Source organism: Bufo bufo, chromosome 9, assembly GCF_905171765.1.
Source record: "Bufo bufo chromosome 9, aBufBuf1.1, whole genome shotgun sequence".
Lineage (NCBI taxonomy): Eukaryota > Metazoa > Chordata > Amphibia > Anura > Bufonidae > Bufo > Bufo bufo.
The window spans coordinates 105,925,163-105,950,431 of NC_053397.1; the positions used below are offsets into that span (position 1 = coordinate 105,925,163).

General features: G+C 46.6%; 1 protein-coding gene across 1 annotated transcript in view; it reads left to right on the top strand.

Moving 5' to 3' along the window:
* The first annotated feature begins 9,637 nt into the window (after positions 1-9,637).
* The window catches only part of COLGALT2 (collagen beta(1-O)galactosyltransferase 2), a 175,064-nt gene continuing 159,432 nt past the window's right edge, over positions 9,638-25,269 (top strand). Inside the window, exon 1 of the mRNA XM_040408284.1 lies at positions 9,638-9,878. Coding sequence (XP_040264218.1) covers positions 9,649-9,878 — 230 coding nt within the window. The 5' untranslated portion in view covers positions 9,638-9,648. The remainder of the gene's footprint in view (positions 9,879-25,269) is intronic.

Below are 25,269 nucleotides of genomic sequence, written 5' to 3' on the forward strand. Positions count from 1 at the left end.
AAACTCCTTACCACACATTTGGGCCCCTAGAATGCCAGGGCAGTATAACTACCCCACAAGTGACCCCATTTTGGAAAGAAGAGACCCCAAGGTATTTAATGATGGGCATAGTGAGTTCATGGAAGTTTTTATTTTTTGTCACAAGTTAGTGGAATATGAGACTTTGTATGGAAAAAAAAAAAAAAAAAAATAAGCATTTTCCACTAACTTGTGACAAAAAATAAAAAATTCTAGGAACTCGCCATGCCCCTCACGGAATACCTTGGGGTGTCTTCTTTCCAAAATGGGGTCACTTGTGGGGTAGTTATACTGCCCTGGCATTTTCCAGGGGCCCTAATGTGTGGTAAGTAGGTAAATGACCTGTGAAATCCTAAAGGTGCTCTTTGGAATATGGGCCCCTTTGCCCACCTAGGCTGCAAAAAAGTGTCACACATGTGGTATTGCCGTATTCAGGAGAAGTTGGGGAATGTGTTTTGGGGTGTCATTTTACATATACCCATGCTGGGTGAGAGAAATATCTTGGCAAAAGACAACTTTTCCCATTTTTTTATACAAAGTTGGCATTTGACCAAGATATTTCTCTCACCCAGCATGGGTATATGTAAAATGACACCCCAAAACACATTCCCCAACTTCTCCTGAGTACGGCGATACCAGATGTGTGACACTTTTTTGCAGCCTAGATGCGCAAAGGTGCCTAAATTCCTTTTAGGAGGGCATTTTTAGACATTTGGATACCAGACTTCTTCTCACGCTTTGGGGCCCCTAGAATGCCAGGGCAGTATAAATACCCCACATGTGACCCCATTTTGGAAAGAAGACACCCCAAGGTATTCAATGAGGGGCATGGCGAGTTCATAGAAATTTTTTTTTTTTGGCACAAGTTAGCGGAAATTGATATTTTTAATTTTTTTCTCACAAAGTCTCCCGTTCCGCTAACTTGGGACAAAAATTTCAATCTTTCATGGACTCAATATGCCCCTCACGGAATACCTGGGGGTGTCTTCTTTCCGAAATGGGGTCACATGTGGGGTATTTATACTGCCCTGGCATTCTAGGGGCCCTAAAGCGTGAGAAGAAGTCTGGAATATAAATGTCTAAAAAATTTTACGCATTTGGATTCCGTGAGGGGTATGGTGAGTTCATGTGAGATTTTATTTTTTGACACAAGTTAGTGGAATATGAGACTTTGTAAGAAAAAAAAAAATAAATTCCGCTAACTTGGGCCAAAAAAATATCTGAATGGAGCCTTACAGAGGGGTGATCAATGACAGGGGGGTGATCAATGACAGGGGGGTGATCAATGACAAGGGGGTGATCAATGACAGGGGGGTGATCAATGACAGGGGGGTGATCAGGGAGTCTATATGGGGTGATAACCACAGTCATTGATCACGCCCCTGTAAGGCTTCATTCAGAAGTCCGGATGCGTTTTGCGGATCCGATCCATCTATCAGTGCATCCGTAAAAATCATGCGGACATCTGAATGGAGCTTTACAGGGGGGTAATCAATGACAGGGGGGTAATCAGGGAGTCTATATGGGGTGATCACCACAGTCATTGATCATGCCCCTGTAAGGCTTCATTCAGACGTCCGGATGCGTTTTGCGGATCCGATCCATCTATCAGTGCATCCGTAAAAATCATGCGGACATCTGAATGGAGCTTTACAGGGGGGTAATCAATGACAGGGGGGTAATCAATGACAGGGGGGTGATCAGGGAGTCTATATGGGGTGATCAGGGGTGATTAGGGGTGATCAGGGGCTAATAAGGGGTTAATAAGTGACGGGGGGGGTGTAGTGTAGTGTAGTGGTGCTTGGTGGGACTTTACTGAGCTACCTGTGTCCTCTGGTGGTCGATCCAAACAAAGGGGACCACCAGAGGACCAGGTAGCAGGTATATTAGACGCTGTTATCAAAACAGCGTCTAATATACCTGTTAGGGGTTAAAAAAAACACATCTCCAGCCTGCCAGCGAACGATCGCCGCTGGCAGGCTGGAGATCAACTCTCTTACCTTCCGTTCCTGTGAGCGCGCGCGCCTGTGTCCGCGCGTTCACAGGAAGTCTCGCGTCTCGCGAGATGACGCGTATATGCGTGACTGTGCGCAGCGCTGCCACCTCCGGAACGCGATCCTGCGTTAGGCGGTCCGGAGGTGGTTAAAAAACAGTAATTTATAATTTTTTGTTTTAGCGTTTTACTCTCTGCCTTTTATACATTTCTGTCTACATAACTGTGTAAGGGCTCTTTTTTGGGGGTCTGTATGACTTTTTGATAATTTTTTTGGATGGTGAAGCAAACAAAAACAGCAATTCAGCCATTTTGATGTTTTTAATAGTGTAAGGTACTTTCACACTAGCGGCAGGGGACTGTTCCAGAGGGTGAACAGCCTGTCGGATCCGTCATACCGCTAGTTCACGTGTGCCCCCGGACTGCCGCTCTGTCCCCATTGACTATAATGGGGGCGGGGGCGGAGTTCCGGCGGCAGCACACGCCGAGAGGCAACTGGATTAAAAGTACTGTCCCATTCAGAGCTGAACCTGGACATATCCCCTTTTTCACCCAGGCAGCCCCTCTGATATGAGCATTTCATGCTCTGAATCGCACAGGGCAAGGGCTTTTTCATTCAATCCAGTGACGCACCTGGTCTCTGCTAGGCAGAAGCTTCCGCCTAGCAGTGTAAAATATATAAACAAACAGCCCTTGTCCTGCGCTATACAATGCAGGGCAAGGGAGAGCTTTGGGGCATCAGAGGGGCTGCCTGGGTGAAAAAGGGGATATGTCTGGGTTCAGCTCTGAACCCAGACAACCCCTTTAAGCATTTTAGAATGTGGCAATACCAGTTTTGTTTTTATTATTTCTTTTATATGCAAAATGTGGAAAGGGAATGATTTTATAGTTTTTGGTTTAACCTCCCCAGGAGACTTGAACGTATGATCATAATATATTTTATACCATAGAATGCAATAGGAACTTAACTGTGGCAGGCCTGGGATCCTTCATAAGGCTTTATCGGACACTGGAAGCAGCCCACTCTCAGTAAATGACCCCTCAGATGCTGTGGTCGCAATTCTCCATGACATATTCGGGGTTAAATGTTCGATCACAGACTCTGGTAGTAGATGTCTTCTGTGTAAAACAGCAGGCACCCAACGGCAATGTTGCCCGCTTAACTCCTGAGAGGCCACCATCTTTAAAGATCTGACAGAAAGGGTTTTTTCCCTATCCACAACTGGGATCCCCACCAATCACAAAAACAGGATTGCTGCGTCTCTGTCCACTCCATTCACTCTCTATGGTGCTGCTGAGGGTAGCCGAGTACAGTGCGCGTCTACACCTGGCAGTCCCATGGAGAGTGACAGGAGCAGCAGCCCACATGCTTCACCCATGTTCTCATAATGAGGGTCCCAGCGCTTGCCCCCCATCTAGACATATACTAAACCTCTATCCTATAGTTAGGGGATACGTTTGTGTTAAGATTAGTGTCACACACAGTATTTTGATGTCAGTTTTTTGAGCCACAGCCAGAAGAGGATCCAGCAGGAAGAAAAAGTAAAAAGCTTTGGCTTAAAAAACTACATCAAAATCTGTAAAAAAAAAAAAGAAGCTGTGTGTGACCAGTCGAACAGCCTCTTCACACCAACAATTTTTCTGACATTTTATGCTTGCTACAAGAACCCCATAGAATCTGCTGGTGTTTTTTCCATGCCATATACAGGTGCAACTCGAAAAATTTGAATATTGTGCAAAGTTCATTTATTTCAGTAATGCAACTTAAAAGCTGAAACTAACATATGAGAGACTCATTACATGGAAAGCGATATACTTCAAGCCTTTATTTGTTATAATTTGGATGATTATGGCTTACAGCTTATGAAACCCCAAAGTCACAATCTCAGGTCCCCTTTGCTCAGGGGGTATGGATTAGTTAGCTGACTAGAGTGTGACACTTTGAGCCTAGAATATTGAACCTTTTCACAAAATTCTAAATTTAAGCTGCATTAATGCAATTCCTTTTAATTTGTATTACTGAAATAAATGGACTTTTGCACAATATTCTAATTTTTCGAGTTTCACCTATATTGTATTTATGGCATTTATTTCTCCAAACTAAGTGATATAGTAACATAGTACATAAGGCTGAAAAAAGACATCTGTTCATCCAGTTCGGCCTGTCATCCTGCAAGTTGATCCAGAGGAAGGCAAAAAAACCCTGTGAGGTAGAAGCCAAATTCCTTCCCGACTCCAATCAGGCAATCAGAATATCTCCCTGGATCAACGACCCCTCTCTAGTAGCTATAGCCTGTAATATTATTACACTCCAGAAATACATCCAAGCCCCTCTTGAATTCCTTTATTGTACTCACCATCACCACCTCCTCAGGCAGAGAGTTCCATAGTCTCACTGCTCTTACTGTAAAGAATCCTCTTCTATGTTTGTGTACAAACCTTCTTTCCTCCAGACGCAGAGGATGTCCCCTCGTCACAGTCACAGTCCTGGGGATAAATAGATGATGGGATAGATCTCTCTACTGACCCCTGATATATTTATACATATTAGGCTACTTTCACACTTGCGTTCAGAGCGGATCCGTCTGGTGTCTGCCCAGACGGATCCGCTCATATAATGCAGACGTTTGGATCCGTTCAGAACGGATCCGTCTGCATTATATTGTAGAAAAAATTCTAAGTCTGAAAGTAGCTTCAAACGGATCCATCCAGACTTTACATTGAAAGTCAATGGGGGACGGATCTGTTTGAAAATTGAGCCATATAGTGTCAACTTCAAACGGATCCGTCCCCATTGACTTACATTGTAAGTCTGGACGGATCCGTTTGCCTCCGCACGGCCAGGCGGACACCCGAACGCTGCAAGCAGCATTCAGGTGTCCGCTCACTGAGCGGAGCGGAGGCTGAAGGCTGCCAGACTGATGCATTCTCAGCGGATCCGCATCCACTCAGAATGCATTGGGGCAGTACGGATGCGTTCAGGGCCGCTTGTAAGAGCCTTCAAACGGAGCTCACAAGCGGAGCCCCGACGCTAGTGTGAAAGTAGCCTTAATTAGATCTCCCCTCAGTCGTCTTTTTTCTAAAGTGAATAACCCTAATTTTGATAATCTTTCAGGGAACTGTGGTTGCCCCGTTCCAGTTATTACTGAACCCTCTCCAGCTCTGCTATGTCTGCCTTGTTCACAATGTGAGTCACATTTCTTTCTGGTGCCTTTTCCCCTACAGAGAAGGAAAAGCCAGTAGCTACCTAATTAACACAAACGCCAGTGGCAAAAAAACTGTCCTGCGTTTCATATTTCCCATAGATTTTCAGCTAACATCTGGAGCTGGAGTTTTACTGCTAAGACCAAGACTGCACCAAAAAACATTTACGGCTCATGCACACAAACTCCGTCAGTGAAAAAAACTGACGTTTTCCCCTTCATTTTTGATTTAGTGTTTTCTGCAAATCTTTCAAAGGAGTTGTCCCCACAACAACTTATCCCCCACCTACGTCACTAGAACAGGGGCCTGTGGAGCGGCAGACAATCATGCGTGTCCAGAGTCCGCCACTCCATTCAACTCTATGGTACAGCCGAAGATAGCGGTATACAGGTGCTCAGCTATGTCTGACAGTTCCATAGAGTTGAATGGAGAGGGGACAAGCATGTGTGACTGCGGCTCCATTTAAATGGGGAACAATTGCCCCTGTTCTAGTGACTGGCGAGAAGGGGGGGGGGGGGGGGGCAAGCAGTCAGACTCTGCCGATCAGACACTTAAAACCTTATACTCTGGGTAGGGAACAAGTTGTTGTCATGGGACAATCTCTTTAAGTTCTTCTGTATTTTTCCACATGGATATCATCAGTTTTTCACGCATAACACAGGGGGTAATTTATTATCCAGAAATACGCCTATATGAGGCAAAATTCTGGTGCAGATTTTGGCACTGCAAGCTGTGACTTTTCCATGCTTACGTCAGCTAAGGGAGCACAGGTGGATAGGGTGACGGGCCGGTAGGTCAGTCTCATTTACCATTTTCTACGCCTGTTTTAGGGTACTTTCACACTAGCGTTAGAAGAATCCGGCAGGCAGTTCCGTTGCCGGAACTGCCTGCCGGATCCGAATGCAAACGGATATCATTTGTTTCTGGATCCGGCTGACAAATGCATTGCAATACCGGATCCGTCTCTCCGGTGTCATCTGGAAAAACGGATCCGGTATTTATCTTTTTCACAGATTTAAAGGTCTGCGCATGCACGGTTTTCCGGAACACTTGGTACCGGATCCGGCATTAATACATTTCAATGGGCAAGTGTTCTGTAATTCTGGCTGGAGAAAATACTGCACCATGCTGCGGTATTTTCTCCGGCCAAATACCGTTAAAAGTGACTGAACTGAAGACATCCTGATGCATACTGAACGGATTGCTTTCCATTCAGAATGCATTGGGATAAAACTGATGCTTTGTTTTCCGGTATTGAGCCCCTAGGACAGAACTCAATACCGGAAAACTTTAACGCTATTGTGAAAGTACCCTAAGGCATAGAAAATGCTCTAAATGTAAGCTAGAAAGCTTTCTTACATTTAGACTGGGGCTGGATGCGCCGAAGTTATGGAGAGGCCAGCAGCTCTTCATAACTTTGGCAGATCCACCGCTAGATATAGGGGTTATTAAGACCGGCGTCTAAAATGCTGGTCTTCATAAATGACCCCCACAGTGTCTCGTAGCAGCCTTTAACCGCTCCCTGACGGAACAATTTAATGTTTTTGTGTTTTCCTCCCTGCCTTCCGGGAGCCATAACGTTTTTATTTTCCGTTTATATACTGTAGCTGTATGAGGGCTTGTTTTTGTGGGACAAGTTGTACGTTTTAATGGCAACATTTAATATTGTGTATTGTAGAAGATGAAAAAAAAAACTATTCTGCCACAGTTTTATCGATTTCATTTCATTTATTAATGTCAATTTCATTTTTATGGAGTTTTCTTACCTTCATTCTCTGGGTCAGTTCGCTTACAGCGATACCACATTTTTAGAGTTTTTGGTGCTTTATAACTTAAAGGGAACCTGTCACCGTGATTTTGGGTATAGAGCTGAGGACATGGGTTGCTAGATGGCCGCTAGCACATCCACAATACCCAGTCCCCATAGCTCTGTGTGCTTTTATTGTGTAAAAAAACGATTTGATCCATATGCAAATTAACCTGAGATGAGTCCCGCGTGAAGGAGCCCAGCACCGCCCCGCATCCTCAGAATCTCCTCCTTGCTCCCCGACGTCAGAAAGCTAGAGCAAACGCAGTTTGTTCCCTGAGGCTGATGCCAGCACAGGGAAGGAACACTATGACGACACTGCGCATGCGCTAGCTCGCGCATCGCAAGATTACGGCGCTCTAGCTTTCTGACGTTGGGGAGCAAGGAGGAGATTCTGAGGATGCGGGGCGGTGCTGGGCTCCTTCACGCTGGACTCATCTCACGTACAGGACACATCTCAGGTTAATTTGCATATGGATTAAATCATTTTTTTTTTTACACAATAAAAGCACACAGAGCTATGGGGACTGGGTATTGCGGATGTACTAGCGGCCATCTAGCAACCCATGTCCTCAGCTCTATTCATCAAATCCCGGTGACAGGTTCCCTTTAAATAAAATTAAGTTTGGAAAAAAAATTTTTTTTCCTTTCCATTAGTGTTGAGCAAAGCAAAGCATTCAAAGTGGTTAGTCCAAAGTCTAGAGTTAAATGCTGCAGTCAGTCCATAGTCTAGTATAAATGCTGCAGTTAGTCCATAGTCTAGTGTAAATGCTGCAGTCTGTCAGTCCATAGTCTAGTGCAAAGGCTGCAGTCAGTCCACAGTCTAGTGTAAATGCTGCAGTCTGTCAGTCCATAGTCTGTGTAAATGCTGCAGTCAATCCACAGTCTTGTGTAAATGCTGCAGTCAGCCAGTCCATAGTCTAGTGTAAATGCTGCAGTCTGTCAGTCCATAGTCTGTGTAAATGCTGCAGTCAATCCATAGTCTAGTGTAAATGCTGCAGTCAGTCCATAGTTTAGTGTAAATGCTGCAGTCTGTCAGTCCATAGTCTAGTGTAAATGCTGCAGTCTGTCAGTCCATAGTCTAGTGTAAATGCTGCAGTCAGTCCATAGTCTAGTGTAAATGCTGCAGTCAGTCCATAGTTTGGTGTAAATGCTGCAGTCAGTCCATAGTCTAGTGTAAATGCTGCAGTCAATCCACAGTCTAGTGTAAATGCTGCAGTCAGTCCACAGTCTAGTGTAAATGCTGCAGTCAGTCCATAGTCTAGTGTAAATGCTGCAGTCAGTCCATAGTTTAGTGTAAATGCTGCAGTAAGCCAGTCCATAGTCTAGTGTAAATGCTGCAGTCTGTCAGTCCATAGTCTAGTGTAAATGCTGCAGTCAGTCCATAGTCTAGTGTAAATGCTGCAGTCAGTCCATAGTTTAGTGTAAATGCTGCAGTCAGTCCACAGTCTAGTGTAAATGCTGCAGTCAGTCCACAGTCTAGTGTAAATGCTGCAGTCAGTCCACAGTCTAGTGTAAATGCTGCAGTCAGTCCATAGTCTAGTGTAAATGCTGCAGTCAGTCCATAGTTTAGTGTAAATGCTGCAGTCAGTCCACAGTCTAGTGTAAATGCTGCAGTCAGTCCACAGTCTAGTATAAATGCTGCAGTCAGTCCATAGTCTAGAGTAAATGCTGCAGTCAGTCCATAGTCTATAGCAATGACGGTGAACCTTTTACAGACTGAGTGCCCAAACTGTAAACCAGAACCCACATATTTATTGCAAAGTGCCAACACAGCAATTTAACCTGAATACCATATATCTCTCATGTACTTTATCATTTAGCTCTAATAGCCTGCACTGCCTGTGCCGTTCATAGTGTGCCCTGCGCTGATGAATGGCAGGAAAAGTCTAAGGCATATTGGTACACCATAGACTTTTTCCTGGGTGCGGGTGCCCACAGAGAGGCCACCCGTGCCATAGGTTCGCCACCACTGGTCTAGTGTAAATGCTGCAACCAGTCATTGATTGGAAATGAGCAGTTTGGTCCTGATCATAGCCCTGTGTAAAGGTCCACTTACAGGGGCAGATTATTGGGCCAGTTCTGTTCTGATAAGTCCTGTGGCACATGCACATGGTCATGGTCCAGTGAAACATGGATGTGCTGCCTACAATGTATGAGGACCAGCTGTAGTAACCATGACTGCCACATGTAAATGCTGCGGAAAACCCTGTTCATACTGAGCAGTTTTTCAAACTATCAGCAACCAGTGGGCTGCAAAATGACAATAATTTCTAGCTATAAACCGTCTTTCCCTGGTGGACAGCCATGTGCATCTGAGGAAAGTGAGCTAGCGAAGCCACCTGTCAGTGAATAGAAGCTGTGAGAGGTGACTGCACACTGCCGTGGAGTCCTGGGAGTCCCACTTGTCCCTATCAGGAGGAGCCCCTTCAGGGTCAGCTACAGTGTGGGACCCCCGAGCCCCCATCAGCCCCCGTGCTGGCAGACGAGCCCCGTCCTCCTCCTGGGATGAATGGCAGTCATTATTAGGGGGCTGCCTCGTCCCTCTCCAGCCCCCACTGCGCTCATATTTCACTCCATCCCCCCGTCCAGCTCCAGGACACAGCAGTATGCGGAGCAGCGGAACATGGCTGCAGTCAGTGCCCGGCTCCTGCTGCCCGTCTGCCTGCTCTCCATCCTGGCGGCTGTGCCAGGCCAGGAGCTCCCGGTGGAGGAGGAGGGGGCCCTCCCGGAGTCCGGCTTCCAGAAGCCCAGTGTCCTGGTCGCCATCATAGCCCGGAATGCCGCCCACACGCTGCCCTATTTCCTGGACTGCCTGGACAAGCTGGACTACCCCAAGAACAGGATGGCGATCTGGTGAGGGCACGGCTGGCACCCCGGCCTCTCATTACCTAGTAAAGGGCTGGTACACGTGGGGGAGGTGTGGAGACCGGCAGAGGAGCTAGCACTTCCCCTCTAAATGCTGGGAGATCTGATCTATGTGAGGCAGGAGGATGGGGAAGTAGTGTTCAGGACCCAACCAGACATGGTCCAGGCTCCCCTTAGAAGGTTGGCCCAGCCTTTGCTATATGCTGGAAGGATAGGAGGTTCACCCAACATCCCTCTGTATATTGACCATCTTACTCGGGCTGTCCCAGACCTGTGATGGTCACCTCCGGCTGTGGTAAAACTACAACACCCAAGACACTTGCTTGGCTGTTCTCAGAACTCCCTAGAAATGAATGGAGCATGCTGGGGGTCGTAGTTTCAGCACGGCTGGAGTGCCGCAGGTTGCTGATCCCTGCCCTGTGGGCTGCTTTCTATGGTGAGGGCATTGGCGTGCACCTCCTAGGGGCTTTACCGATCCCTGAATCTACGCGGTAGGACGATGGGTTGGAGTTCATGGACTTTTTTCAACCTCGTCAGCTTTGGAATTATATTAGTAGTGGAAATGCACGTCCATTATTAGGACTGCTGACCAGAGAGTGTATGGGATCCATCATGGAGCATTCACCGTCATGTTTGCCCTGTTGTAACAGTTTCTTGTGTTGTTAAAGGGGTACTCTCATCTCAGACATTTTGGGCATATCCCATTGGGGATATGCCTCCATTGTCTGATAGGTGTGGGTCCTATACCTATACTGCACCTATACTTAAAACGGAGCCTGTTGGATGGATGGGGGGAGGCAGCGCCTGCTCAGTGCACCCTCCAGCACTTTGAAGGCTCTGTTCTGAGTATAGGTGCGGGTCCTAGAGGGGGGACCTGCACCTATCAGACATTGGGGGCATATCCTAGCAACATGCCCCCAATGTCTGAGATGGGTCCGTCCACACAGGACAAGTGCTGCAGATTTGCTGCCCTGGATTTGTGTGCGACCCATCCGCAGCTTTAATAGTACCAACATGGTGGATGGGATTTTAATAAATGCTACAAACTGCAAATGAAATCTTCAGCAGAAATCGAGCTGTGGTGCCGATCTTACCTCTACAGCATGCCGGTCTCCACCGCAGATTGTACCCTTGGCAATGCACCCCCCGCGTACAATCCACCATGTGTGTATGCAGCCTGATAGCGTGACCCGCTAGGCATTTACTTCATGTAACAGGGAAGCTTTTTCCTGACATCACTGGTCACGTTACCTCAGAGGCCACGTTACCGTGCTAATGGGTTCATGGAGATACACGTGGACAGGTACACGTGGACAAGGAGCCAGTCCAGGTTGTGCAGTCTCAGTCTACATTGCAGGGCGCAGAGGTGATGGGAGAATATTTAGGTACAAATGAAGACCCTTAGACCCTCGCGGTATATTTTGTATGTAGATAACAATATCTAGAAGTCCTCATTCCACAGTGTGTTTCATGGACGGCCCATGGTCCAGAGCAGGGCTGGCCAACCTGCGGCTCTCCAGCTGTTGTAAAACTACAATTCCCACCATGCCCTGCTGTAGGCTGATAGCTGTAGGCTGTCTTGGCATGCTGGGAGTTGTAGTTTTGCAACAGCTGGAGAGCCGCAGGTTGTCCAGCCCTGGTCCAGAGGGTCATGCATGGATCCCTATGGATGTGTACAGTATCCACATTAGGATCCCCTTCACTTCTGTCTCTGAGGTTTTATTTGACAGCTATTCATAATCATCATTCACTTTGTAATATAAATGTCTCAATGGAGAAGGTTTGCACCATTTAACACACTGACAGTCCATTTGGGGGGGGGGGGGGGGGGGGTCTGTTGTATGTTGGGGACAGGAAGCCATTTCCGCATCACAGCTGCTTGTATAGTCAGGGCAGTGGAGGCCTATCTACTGGAGGCCCCATTACATGGCCTGATGGAGCAGACGATTGTCGGGAAGGAAGCGCTCATCAGTGGAGGAGACCGCTGCATGATCCTGTCCACAATATGGGAAGGAGCCATCATTGCGGGTGACGCTAGGGAGGCTCGTCCCAATGCCATCTGCTATTGGCTGCCTCCCCCCTCGCCGGATGTTTTGATGCGGGCATCAGGAACAGCGTGGGTGTCGGGGAGCGGGATAAGTATGACCAGTATGAGGGACCCGGGCATTTTGGGGGGCATTGGGATTGACCTCTTCATTAATTAAATTCATCCTCTGGCAGTCTGCTTGCAGATAGAAATCTACGCTTGCTCGTAGCCTGCACAGATTTCAGTCATTTTCTGGCCGACGACCCCGCCTATGCACCACCCTCACCATGCCCTCTTTTTAGAAACTGGTGAGGGAAGCGTAAAATTGGTGTCTTAAAACTTTGCAAAACCAGGTTTGGAGGAGACTTTTGTTTACCCAACTCAAGGTGTAGGGGGACGATAAATATTAATTGTAGCTGTACATGGGGGGGGGGATCTTAAGTTCAGAAGGAGCAGAGATTCAAATGTATAGTCTTTTCTATATGTATAGTCTTTCCTATATATCAATCTGCTCCGCTCCTCCTGCTCTATAACACGCTGCCGGCAGATTGCACTGCAGGTGCTGTTTAAAGAGGAGCTGTCAGCCCTCTTTGGCTAATTTCACACAATTATGCCTGGCCCGGAAAACATGCCCCGTTTGATGGCTGCATTCCTGGACTGAACACTGCTGCTCAAAACCGAACTCACAGCATCATAACGGCCTATAATGCTGTGAGTTCTGGTCTGGGAGATGCAGCCATCACACGGGACATGTTTTCCGGGTCAAACACGCTCTTGTAAAATTAGCCTAAGGCTGGGTTTACACATTGCTTTTTAAAGAGGACCTTTCACCGATCCTGACATTGTGAACTAAGTATCATGACATATACAGTGGCACTTACTATTATCCCTGGGCGCTGCTCCGTTCTCCCGTTATGTCCTCTGGTATGTTCGGGGACTTGGTTATAGTAGGCGGAGACTTAGGGGACTTGGTTATAGTAGGCGGAGTCTGCCCTTGTTCTCCTGGGCGTCTCCTTCTCCTAGGCTGCAGCGCTGGCCAATCGCAGCGCAGAGCTCACAGCCTGGGAGGTTTTTTCTCCCAGGCTGTGAGCTCTGCGATGCGATTGGCCAGTGCTGCAGCCTAGGAGAAGGAGACGCCCAGGAGAACAAGGGCAGACTCCGCCTACTATAACTTAGTGAGTAAAGATACCGGAGGACATAACGGGAGAACGGAGCGGCGCCCGGGGATAATAGTAAGTGCCGTGAGATCCCTGGGCGCCGCTCTCCATGTCTGTATGCTTAGTTTCGATTTTTTATTGTAGTGAAAGGTCCTCTTTAAAGGTGCATCATTGGTGAAACATAATAAATCAATGTGTTTCACCTGTAAAAACCTAATTATTAGTTGTTTGGACGGCGTCAGGGTGTAAAGGACACTACGGGGCGTCGGGCAAAGATCATTTGTTTATGCCTGATGTAAACCAATCGAATGCTGCACGATAAGGCACTCATTTGTCATTTATTGCATCTTTTAAACATTTAGGCCTCATGCACATGTTGCCCGGCCGTGGCACTTGATGTTTATGTCCGTGCCTCCGCACTGCAAAAAAAAGAACATGTTCTATTTTTCTTGCAGTGCGGATGGATCACGGACCGATTTAAGTTGAACGGGTCTTGATCCATCCCAGCCGCCGCCTGGATGTTGCCCGTGGAAACTGCGGTCCCCAATGGCCACAGAACAGCCGTGTGCATAAGGCCTTAAAGGGAATCTGCCCCCAGGAAATTCAATGTTAAACCTGCACAGTGCCTTGTATGTAATAGCTTTTACTTACTGATCTGTTGATGGGGTCATAAATATCGGAAGGATGGGGTCTGAATCCCAATAACCTTGCTAGTCACCCAGCTGAACTAGCCTACAAGACACTGTGCCTGGTTTAGCAGTGACTTCCTGAGTAACTATTGTATCTCCCCCACCTCCCCCTAGAGATGCCTGCGGGTTTATTTCAGCGGTGTACGTTGCTCCCATTCCGTGCAAGTAGATTGATAATTGTGTTGAAATCTGAGATGCTGGTTCCATTGGGGAGAGTGGGGATGATGGGGGTAACTGCTGATAGTGTAGTCACCTGCTGCCGTCGCCATATTGTAACTCTCCTCTGCGGCCAGTGACGATGGCTCATTCAGTATTCCACAAAGTATGATTAATGTTTCGTTCTGTAGTTTGGCATCACAGTGTATACCAATTTTTGAGGTTGGTGTGTTGTATGATTAACCCTTTTATTGCTTGTGCCGCCAGCATAACTGCGGCTCACTGAAGTGTCAGCTGTGAAAAGGCTAGGACTATGGCACAGCTTGTTACTGGGCCCTGTGACTGCTATTTGTGCCAGTTCACTGATGCCTATCCTAATGAACCCGTTCACAGACAGATCCGAATTTCTTTTATGCCAACAACCTCCTGCCTTTTGTAACTAAATGAAAATAAATTCCCACGCGTTTTATCCCATTATCCCATGTCAGCGGTGGATAAGCTGACAGCGTGCTTCCTTTTCATACCCTTCACCTCATCCCTTCTGCTTGTACCCGAGCATACTCAACAATCTGACCGCTACCCAAGATGCATATCCCTGAATTCCCTTCCACCCAGCGTGTAGTTTCCTGTTGGACCAGTCGTCTCCTGTCAGATGGAGGTCTGTACCGGAGAGGGGCAGAGGCACAGACAGGTTTTTGCATGCAGTTTTGGAAACCAAAATCAGGAGTAGATCACAAAAGGAGAGAAAGTATAAGGGCTCATTCACGCGACCGTATCCGTTTTTGCAGACAGCAAATTGCGGATCCACAAAACACTGATACCGGCTGTGTGCATTCCACATTTTGTGGATCGGAAGGTCCTGCCCTATGATAGAAATACCTATTCTTGTCTGCAAAACGGACAAGAAAAGGACATGTTCTAAATTTTTTGTGGGGCCACAGAATAGAACTGCGGATACGGGCAGCACACGGTGTGCTGTGCACCTCTTTTACAGCCCCATTGAAATGAATGGGTCCAGACCCGTTCCGCAAAATTGTGGCTTGGATGTGGAAGGAAAAGTGTGGTCGTGTGAATGGGCCCTAAAGGACAGATATGACTTCTCTTTTTTCAATTCACTCCTGGTTTTGGCTTCCAAAATTGCTTCAGGAAACCTGACTGTATGGCCGTCCCCTTAGGGGTGGACTGATGAGCCTCCCCAGCAGGTGATAGAAATGGCGCAGGAATAATTCAGCCAAGTGTGTGTTCAGTGGCACAACTGGTCTTAACTGCAGAATCCCTTCACAGGCTACTTAAAGGGTAACTAACCTGTTAGACGGCTTTATTTAAAAATATTCTAAATGCCCTGAAACTGATTTTTGTAATAAACTTTATTTATCAATTTTTATAGTTTTAATGAAAAAATAGACACCCAACGTCCAGGATTCCACAGTACTGCTGGAATAGGGGCCACAGTGAGCTCTGTATTGAAAGTAGCTGAGCGGAGCAGGCACAGGCAGGAGCTCTGCATAACACTTTGGTAGGGGAAACCTTGTACCAGTGTGCTATGCAGAGCTTTCAGATGAGCGGAGCGGGCACAGGCAGGAGCTCTGCATAACACATTAGTAGAGGAAACCTTGTACCAGTGTGCTATGCAGAGCTTTCAGCTGAGCGGAGCGGGCACGGGCAGGAGCTCTGCATAACACTTTGGTAGGGGAAACCTTGTACCAGTGTGCTATGCAGAGCTTTCAGATGAGCGGAGCGGGCACAGGCAGGAGCTCTGCATAACACTTTGGTAGGGGAAACCTTGTACCAGTGTGCTATGCAGAGCTTTCAGCTGAGCGGAGCAGGCACAGGCAGGAGCTCTTCATAACACTTTGGTAGGGAAACCCTGTACCAGTGTGCTATGCAGAGCTTTCAGCTGAGCGGAGCAGGCACAGGCAGGAGCTCTGCATAACACTTTGGTAGGGGAAACCTTGTACCAGTGTGCTATGCAGAGCTTTCAGATGAGCGGAGCGGGCACAGGCAGGAGCTCTGCATAACACTTTGGTAGGGGAAACCTTGTACCAGTGTGCTATGCAGAGCTTTCAGCTGAGCGGAGCGGGCACGGGCAGGAGCTCTGCATAACACTTTGGTAGGGGAAACCTTGTACCAGTGTGCTATGCAGAGCTTTCAGCTGAGCGGAGCGGGCACAGGCAGGAGCTCTGCATAACACTTTGGTAGGGGAAACCTTGTACCAGTGTGCTATGCAGAGCTTTCAGCTGAGCGGAGCGGGCACAGGCAGGAGCTCTGCATAACACTTTGGTAGGGAAACCCTGTACCAGTGTGCTATGCAGAGCTTTCAGCTGAGCGGAGCAGGCACAGGCAGGAGCTCTGCATAGCACTTTGGTAGGGAAACCCTGTACCAGTGTGCTATGCAGAGCTTTCAGCTGAGCGGAGCGGGCACAGGCAGGAGCTCTGCATAACACATTAGTAAAGGAAACCTTGTACCAGTGTGCTATGCAGAGCTTTCAGCTGAGCGGAGCGGGCACAGGCAGGAGCTCTGCATAACACATTAGTAAAGGAAACCTTGTACCAGTGTGCTATGCAGAGCTTTCAGATGAGCGGAGCGGGCACAGGCAGGAGCTCTGCATAACACATTGGTAGGGGAAACCTTGTACCAGTGTGCTATGCAGAGCTTTCAGCTGAGCGGGGCGGGCACAGGCAGGAGCTCTGCCTAACACATTGGTAAAAGAAACCCTGCCTCAATGTGCTATGCCATCATTTAGTTAAGCGGAGCGGGCACAGGCATACTGAGCTCACTGCTGCCCCTATTCCTGCAGTACTGGGGAGTCTGTACACCCCTACAACACATACATGTCAGCAGTGGATGAGTCTCTGTTTTTTCAGTAAAATGATTGGATCAGGGTTATGCCGAAGTATTGCAGTGTATTATCGAAGCAATGACTAGATTGCATAGTCAAGTCCACTAGTGAGACTAAATACATTAAAAACATTGCCTATGACAAAAATAAGAAATAAATAATGGCGGCTCTCAGAAGGTGGGGATACCAAAACCAATAAAAGAAATTCTGCATCCTGAAGGCCTAAATAGGCTGTGTCCTTAATGACCTATCCTCAGGATAAGTCATTAACATCAGACCGGCGGGGGTCCGACAACCGTCACCCCCGCCGATCAGCTGTATGAAGGAAAGGTGCGCTGTGTGCACATGGCATCTCCCGTTGCTCTTCCTGCTCGCCACTGCTTTGCCATAGACATAGCAGCAGCAAGAAGGAAGAGAGATGCCAGACGGCACGTGCACACAGCACAATTTTCCTTCATACAGCTGATCGGCGGGGTGCCGGTTGTCGGACCCCCGCCGGTCTGATGTTGATGAGCTATCCAGAGGGTAGGTCATCAATATTAAAAGCCCGGAGAACCCCCTTTAAATGGTTAAATTAAAGTTGTTGGGTTGGAAAATCAAACCCTGTCCATATACTCATTTATTTTTTGTAGACCTTTTTGTACTCCAAACTATATTAGTTATGTGACATGTTTATTAATTAGTACATAGAGTAGAGGGAGATATTTTACTCCACTGTCACAGTATGAGCTGGATATTCCTGTGTATGTGGTAACAGCAGCTGGCTTGTAGTACCACTAGCATGTCCATCTATAGACTTCTACCTGTCATGGGGGGATGGTCACCAAAATACAAGCTAAAAGTTATCAGATGATCTTTTTTCCTGTAAATCCTGCTTTCCAGCAATACTGTAGATCACTTTGACCTGACCTCAACTCGTGTAAGTAAATATTTATTTTTCTTTATTGTATTTATTTTTCATTAGAACAAAATTTTTAGCAAACCACCACTAAAACGACACAGATACAAATACGATGTAAAGGTTGCCTGTCCCGGGCTTCACTTGAGCATCTCCCATGATACAAGCAAAACCTAAATTGGAATAACCATTGACTCATAAAAGAATGTACAGGAAGATCCTAACAAGAAAAAAATGTCAACATGCCATGTCAAGGCCATGAAACCGTAAGATGATGGCACGGGTGACCGGAGGCCCTGACACCCAGGAACAGTGAGCCAACACATCAGGCAGCACTGGCCCATTATGTTACCCTAAGCAGAAGCCTGTAAGTCCCCAGCTGCTCTTAGACAGTGGGTGCCATATTGGATGAGAGGTTATTTATACCGGAGAATCAACCTGCACTAAAATGGTCTTTGACTTTAAAATATTTATGCCATTTTCCAGTATTAGAAGACTTTTTTTTTACCCTAAGGTACTTTAGAATAGTTGCATTGACCCATTCCATCTTAAAGAAATCTTTGAGATGGGGCCTGTGGGTCTACCCATGTTTGTAGAACCGTCTTTTCTGCTTCTTCTGGTTCCCGGATCATAACGGTACTGTTTAGTATCTACACAAGCAAATAAAACCCCAAAGTGCATTAAAAGGTGCCACATTTGGTAGGTGCGTTTGGATAAAGTCACAAATCTTGGACCAGAAAGGCTGAATGACCTTGTAGAACCATAGACAATGAGCAATATCTGCTCTTGGAGATCTGCAGTGGAGGCATGAGTCTGAGGGGTGTATGCCCCTCTTAAATCCTCAGGTGAGGTGTAAGATCTGTGGAAGGTTTGCAGGACCATGGCAGTGTTTTAGGGAGTATTCCATTATGTTTAAAAGAGCTCTAATCTCCAACCCAGGAAAGGTATGGAGGAATGCCACCAATCTAGTGGAGAAGGTCTAGTCCAGCCCAGTGTATGTGTCTGTATAAGGCAGGGATGTGCCCGATACAGCTCGAAGGATGACTGAGAACGAGGTGGAGTCCCAGAAAGGGAATGTGTGGGATATTACAGCTCTTGGTTAGAAAATAAAGGGTGTCCACAGGGTATATGCACGGGTAAAAGGGAGTGTGGTCTTCACACACAGTCTGGGGGACATGGCTTTATGCGTTGTATGGTCATGGGAACATGGCTTCACACTGAGACTGATTTGAAACCAATGGTTTGATCATACCTTGAAGTTTTACATAATTAAAAAACTCATGTTTTCCATCATTTTGAAAATAAAATACTGAGGCAAAAAATAAAATCCTGCCTACTGTCTGAGCCCTGAGCCAGGGCGTGCTGGTGCATTGTAGCCAGCATGTAATGTTTGCCGCAGTCAGTTCTCTATCAGTGCCCAGCATCTGCATTATTACATTGGCCCATCAAAGAGCGGTGCTGCTCTGTAGATCCAGAGCCCACATGTCAGATCACAGATCGGTGCACACATATCTCCAGCTGTTTCTGGGGATAGCGCTGATGGGTCAAATCAGTATTGTAGATGCAGGACCCTGATGACTAGGCTGCCTGTGCGGCCCAAACGTGATGTGGACTGAGGCAAACATAACTTCCTGACTTCTTCTGTCACTTGTGTCAGGTCTACAGAAAAAACTGGCCAGAGGCTTAGCTGCTCAGCCGGAACATGCTGGTGCAGTCGAGTTGTGCTTTGCATCTACATATATTACTTTAACCCCTTAGTGACCAGCCTGTTTTGGGCCTTACTGACCAAGCGTTTTTCTTCCTTTTTTCATCATCGTGTTCCAAGAGCTATAACTTTTTTATTTTTCCGTCTATATAGCTTTATGAGGGCTTGTTTTTTGCAGGACAAGTTGTAGTTTTTGATTGTATCCATTTTGGGGTACAAATAACGTTCTGCTTAACTTTTATTCTGGGAGGGAGATGGGAAAAACAGCAATACTGCCACTGGTTTTTGTATTAGAGATTTTACGGCGTTCATTTTTCGGTATAAATAACACAATATCTTTATTCTCTGGGTCAGTAGAATTACAGTGATACCAAATACATATAGTTTTTTTTTTATACATTGTACTACTTTTTTTGCAATGAAACCCCTTTTTTAAAAAAGAAAATGTTTTTGCATTGCCACTGCCCAAGACCCATAACTTTTTTATTTTTCTTTCTATAGAGTTGTGTGAGGGCTTGATTTTTGTGGGACGACTAATATTTTTCATTGGCATCATTTTGGAGTAAATGGCTTTTTGACCGCTTGTTATTACGTTTTTTCGGTGGCAACTAAGAGTAAATTAGCAATTATATATTTTTTTTACGGCGTTCACCAAAGGGGATAATTTACATGATATTTATGTAGTCCGGGTCGTTACGGACGTGGCAGTACCAAACATATGGGGAAGATTTTTTTTTGCAATTTTTTTCATTGAAAGTTTGTTATGGGATTTTTTTTATTGAATAAATGTGTTTTTGTTTTTACTTTTTTTAACCACCTTATAGTCCCACAAGGGGACTATAACAGACATCTTTTTGATTGATTTTAAAATGCAATGCGTTATCCCTATAGTGCATTTTAATGTCAGTGCTATTCTGACACTGACCACTAGGCTGCGCCAGAGAGGCACAGTCTGCTGGAAATTACTTAAGGTGGGTCTGGCGCCTACATCAGACCCCTGCGAGCCTTCACATACATTTACATCCGCGATCGCATTTGCGGGGTGCCGATGGGAGACAGAGGGAGTCCGCTCCCTTTGTCAGCACTTTACATGCGGCGGGCGCCATTGCCCGTGGCATGTAAAGTGTTAAACAGCCCGGATCGGAACTCCTGCCGGTCTGGGCTGTTAGAGCAGGGCAGCGGCTCTCATGTGAGAGCCAGGCCCCGCTCCCTGGTGCACGGGGGGCCGTGCAGCGCTTAGACTGGACCTCTTTAAAAAAGTGGCGGCCCAGCCTAAGGCCCCTTAGTGACCGCCGTAAAAAGTCATATGGGTGGTCACTAAGGGGTTAATCCATCAGCACGATCCCCACAAAAAGCGGTTCTGCTCTGTGGATATAAAACATGGTCCACATGTCGTGCTCACTGCTCAGCCTTTGGTCGGATCGCAGTCATTGCTGCAGCACTGAACTCTGGCTCTTTGTGGGGCAAATGTAATGTAGTAGGTACAGAGGCCCAGAGGCAGCGCAGTGATGGAGAACACAGGAGAGGCTACTGTCAAATCTGCGCTTTCCCTTTCTGCTATTGAGATCCATCATAGGATCTCAATACCGGAAGAAAATGCTTCTGTTTTGTCCCCATTTATTGTCAATGGGGACAAAACTGAACTGAATGAAACGGAGTGCACCAACATGCATTCTGTTCCATTTGGTTGTGTCCCCATCGCGGACAGAATAGTGCTGCAAGCAATGTTTTTCTGTCCGCAATGTGGTGTGAAGCAAGACGGATCTGTCCTGTGCACTGCATATTTACAGAAGTTTTTGAGTATGAGGACCAAACCAGTTTAAATGGTCTCTTTTTGACATACAGTACCTGTACATTGAAAACAAAGGCAGTGAATGAATAAAAATGTATTGTGTGTTTTAGGCACTTTTTACATTATACTCTTGACAAATATTTAACTAAATGGTGTGGCTAAGGCCTCTTTCACACTTGCGTTGTCCGGATCCGGCGTGTACTCCACTTGCCGGAATTACACGCCGGATCCGGAAAAACGCAAGTGTACTGAAAGCATTTGAAGACGGAACCGTCTTCCAAATGCTTTCAGTGTTACTATGGCACCCAGGACGCTATTAAAGTCCTGGTTGCCATAGTAGGAGCGGGGAGCGGTATACTTACAGTCCGTGCGGCTCCCGGGGTGCTCCAGAATGACGTCAGAGCGCCCCATGCGCATGGATGACGTGATCCATGTGATCACATGATCCATGCGCTTGGGGCGCCCTGACGTCACTCTGGAGCGCCCGGGGAGCCGCACGGACGGTAAGTACACTGCTCCCCCGCTCCCCCGCTCCCCGCTACACTTTACCATGGCTGCCAGGACTTTAGCGTCCCGGCAGCCATGGTAACCACTCTGAAAAAGCTAAATGTCGGCTCCGGCAATGCGCCGAAACGACGTTTAGCTTAAGGCCGGATCCGGATCAATGCCTTTCAATGGGCATTAATTCCGGATCCGGCCTTGCGGCAAGTGTTCCGGATTTTTGGCCGGAGCAAAAAGCGCAGCATGCTGCGGTATTTTCTCCGGCCAAAAAACGTTCCGTTCCGGAACTGAAGACATCCTGATGCATCCTGAACGGATTTCTCTCCATTCAGAATGCATTAGGATAATCCTGATCAGGATTCTTCCGGCATAGAGCCCCGACGACGGAACTCTATGCCGGAAGACAAGAACGCAAGTGTGAAAGAGCCCTAAAAAGAGTGCCAAAAGTGCTAAATTTAATCAAGACATGCACTATTTTTGGATGCAAAATTTGATGTGTTTGTATACCAACCACGAGGTGGCAAAAACTAGGTGAACATGCCTAGGAAAATGTGCTATTTTGATACTTTGGAATCAATGTGCACACATTTTCACAGACTCACTATTCATAGATCTCTATCTTTAAAGGGAGTCTGTCACCTAATCTAAGCCTTTTAGACCGCCCAGATCAGGTTATAGACTCCTGTGGCCTCATTACAATGATACCTTTATTTGTGCTGTCCCTCGCCGAGATCTTCCAAAAAAGACTTTTAAAACGTATGCTAATGAGGTTCGGCAAATGCCCAGGGGCGGCATTACTGCAGCAAGTGCCCAGGCCCCTCAGCAATGTGCCCAGAAAACCACACCTCTTTCAGCCCTCTGGCCTGCCCTCCTTTCCTATTATTACCTTCTCCTCTCCCTCACAAATCTCGCGCCTGCTAGAGGAAAGACGCCGCTGTGCCGCCCCGCCCCTTCTTTGGCTTCACTGCAGTACTCTGCAGCGGCTGGTTACTTTCGCACACTGGATTTCGAGCTACGGACCGGCGCATGCGCAGTCCCACACCCTGTTCCTCTGCCCATCATGGGCACAGCAGTGCGCAGGTGCAGGACAAGTGTGGAGCGGCGCAGGCGGGAGATTTGGAAGGGAGAGGAGGAGGTAATAATAGGAAAGGAGGGCGGGCCAGAGGGGTGAAATAGGTGTGGTTTTCTGGGCACATCGCCGAGGGGCCTGGGCACATGCTGCAGTAACGTTGCCCCTGGGCACTTGCCGAACCTCATTAGCATAAGTTTTACAAGTTTTTTTGGGACGATTTCGGCGAGGGACAGCACAAATAAAGGTACCATTGTAATGTGGGCAAAGAAGTCTATAACCTGATCTGAGCGGTCTAAAAGGCTCAGATTAGGTGACAGATTTCCTTTAACATAGTACATAAGGCCGAAAAAAGACATTTGTCCATCCAGTTCGGGCCTGTTATCCTACAAGTTGATCCAGAGGAAGGCAAAAAAAAAAACTGTGGGGTAGAAGCCAATTTTCCCCACTTAAGGAGGAAAAAATTTCTTCCCGACTCCAATCAGAATAACTCCCTGGATCAACGACCCCTCTCTAGTAGCTATAGCCTGTAATATTATTACACTCCAGAAATACATCCAGGCCCCTCTTGAATTACTTTATTGTACTCACCATCACCACCTCCTCAGGCAGAGAGTTCCATAGTCTCACTGCTCTTAGAATCCTCTTCTATGTTTGTGTACAAACCTTCTTTCCTCCAGACGCAGAGGATGTCCCCTCGTCACAGTCACAGTCCTGGGGATAAATAGATGATGGAAGAGATCTCTGTACTGACCCCTGATATATTTATACATAGTTATTAGATCTCCCCTCAGTCGTCTTTTTTCTAAAGTGAATAACCCTAATTTTGATAATCTTTCAGGGTACTGTAGTTGCCCCGTTCCAGTTATTACTTTAGTTGCCCTCCTCTGAACCTTCTCCAGCTCTTCTATGTCTGCCTTGTTCACAGGAGCCCAGAACTGTACACATGTGCCCAGAACTGTACACATGTGTGGTCTGACTAGTGATTTGTAAAGTGGTAGGACTATGTTCTTATCACGGGCATCTATGCCCCTTTTGATGCAACCCATTATCTTATTGGCCTTGGCAGCAGCTACCTGACACTGGTTTTTACTTCTTAGTTTGCTGTTACCCAGTGTTTTACCATTTAGTATGTACGGGTGACTTTCATTGTTCCTTCCCATGTGCATAACCTTACATTTGTCAGTGTTAAACCTCATCTGCCACTTATCTGCCCAAGCCTCCAATCTATCCAGATCCCTCTGTAGTAGTATACTGTCCTCTTCAGTGTTAATTACTTTACACAGTTTAGTGTCATCTGCGAAAATTGATATTTTACTATGCAAGCCTTCTACAAGATCAATAAAAAATATATATAAGAGAATAGGGCCCAATACTGACCCCTGAGGTACTCTGCTAGTGACAGTGACCCAATCTGAGTGTGTACCACTAATAACCACTCTCTGTTTTCTATTACTGAGCCAGTTACTTACCCACATACAGACGTTTTCTCCCAGTCCGAGCATTCTCATTTTATATACTAACCTTTTATGTGGTACAGTGTCAAATGCTTTGGAGAAGTCCAGATACACGACATCCATTGATTCGTCGCTGTCAAGTCTAGAACTTACCTCCTCATAGAAACTGATTAAATTAGTTTGACATGACTGATCCCTCATGAAGCCATGCTGATATGGTGTTATTTGCTTGTTTTCATTGAGATCCTCCAATATAGCATCTCTTAGAAAAACAGATGTTAAACTTACCCGCCTATAGTTTCCGGGGTCTGTTTTTGCACCCTTTTTAAATATTGGCACCACATTTGCTATGCGCCAATCCTGTAGTTGCCCCATTCCAGTTATTACTTTAGTTGCCCTCCTCTGAACACTCTCCAGCTCTGCTATGTCTGCCTTGTTCACAGTAGCCCAGAACTGTACACACTACTCCATGTGTGGTCTGACTAGTGATTTGTAAAGTGGTAGGACTATGTTCTCATCACGGGCATCTATGCCCCTTTTGATGCAACCCATTATCTTATTGGCATTGGCAGCAGCTGCCTGACACTGGTTTTTACTTCTTAGTTTGCTGTTTATTAAAATTCCTAGGTCCTTTTCCATGTCAGTGTTACCCAGTGTCACCATTTAGTATGTACGGGTGACTTGCATTATTCCTTCCCATGTGCATAACCTTACATTTGTCAGTGTTAAACCTCATCTGCCACTAGGTCCTTTTCCATGTCAGTGTTACCCAGTGTTACCATTTAGTATGTACGGGTGACTTGCATTATTCCTTCCCATGTGCATAACCTTACATTTGTCAGTGTTAAACCTCATCTGCCACTAGGTCCTTTTCCATTTCAGTGTTACCCAGTGTTTTACCATTTAGTATGTACGGGTGACTTGCATTGTTCCTTCCCATGTGCATAACTTTACATTTGTCAGTGTTAAACCTCATCGCCCAAGCCTCTAATCTATCCAGATCCATCTATAGCAGTATTCTGTCATCTTCAGTGTTAATTACTTTACACAGTTTAGTGTCATCTGCAAAAATTCTATAAAATACCTTAA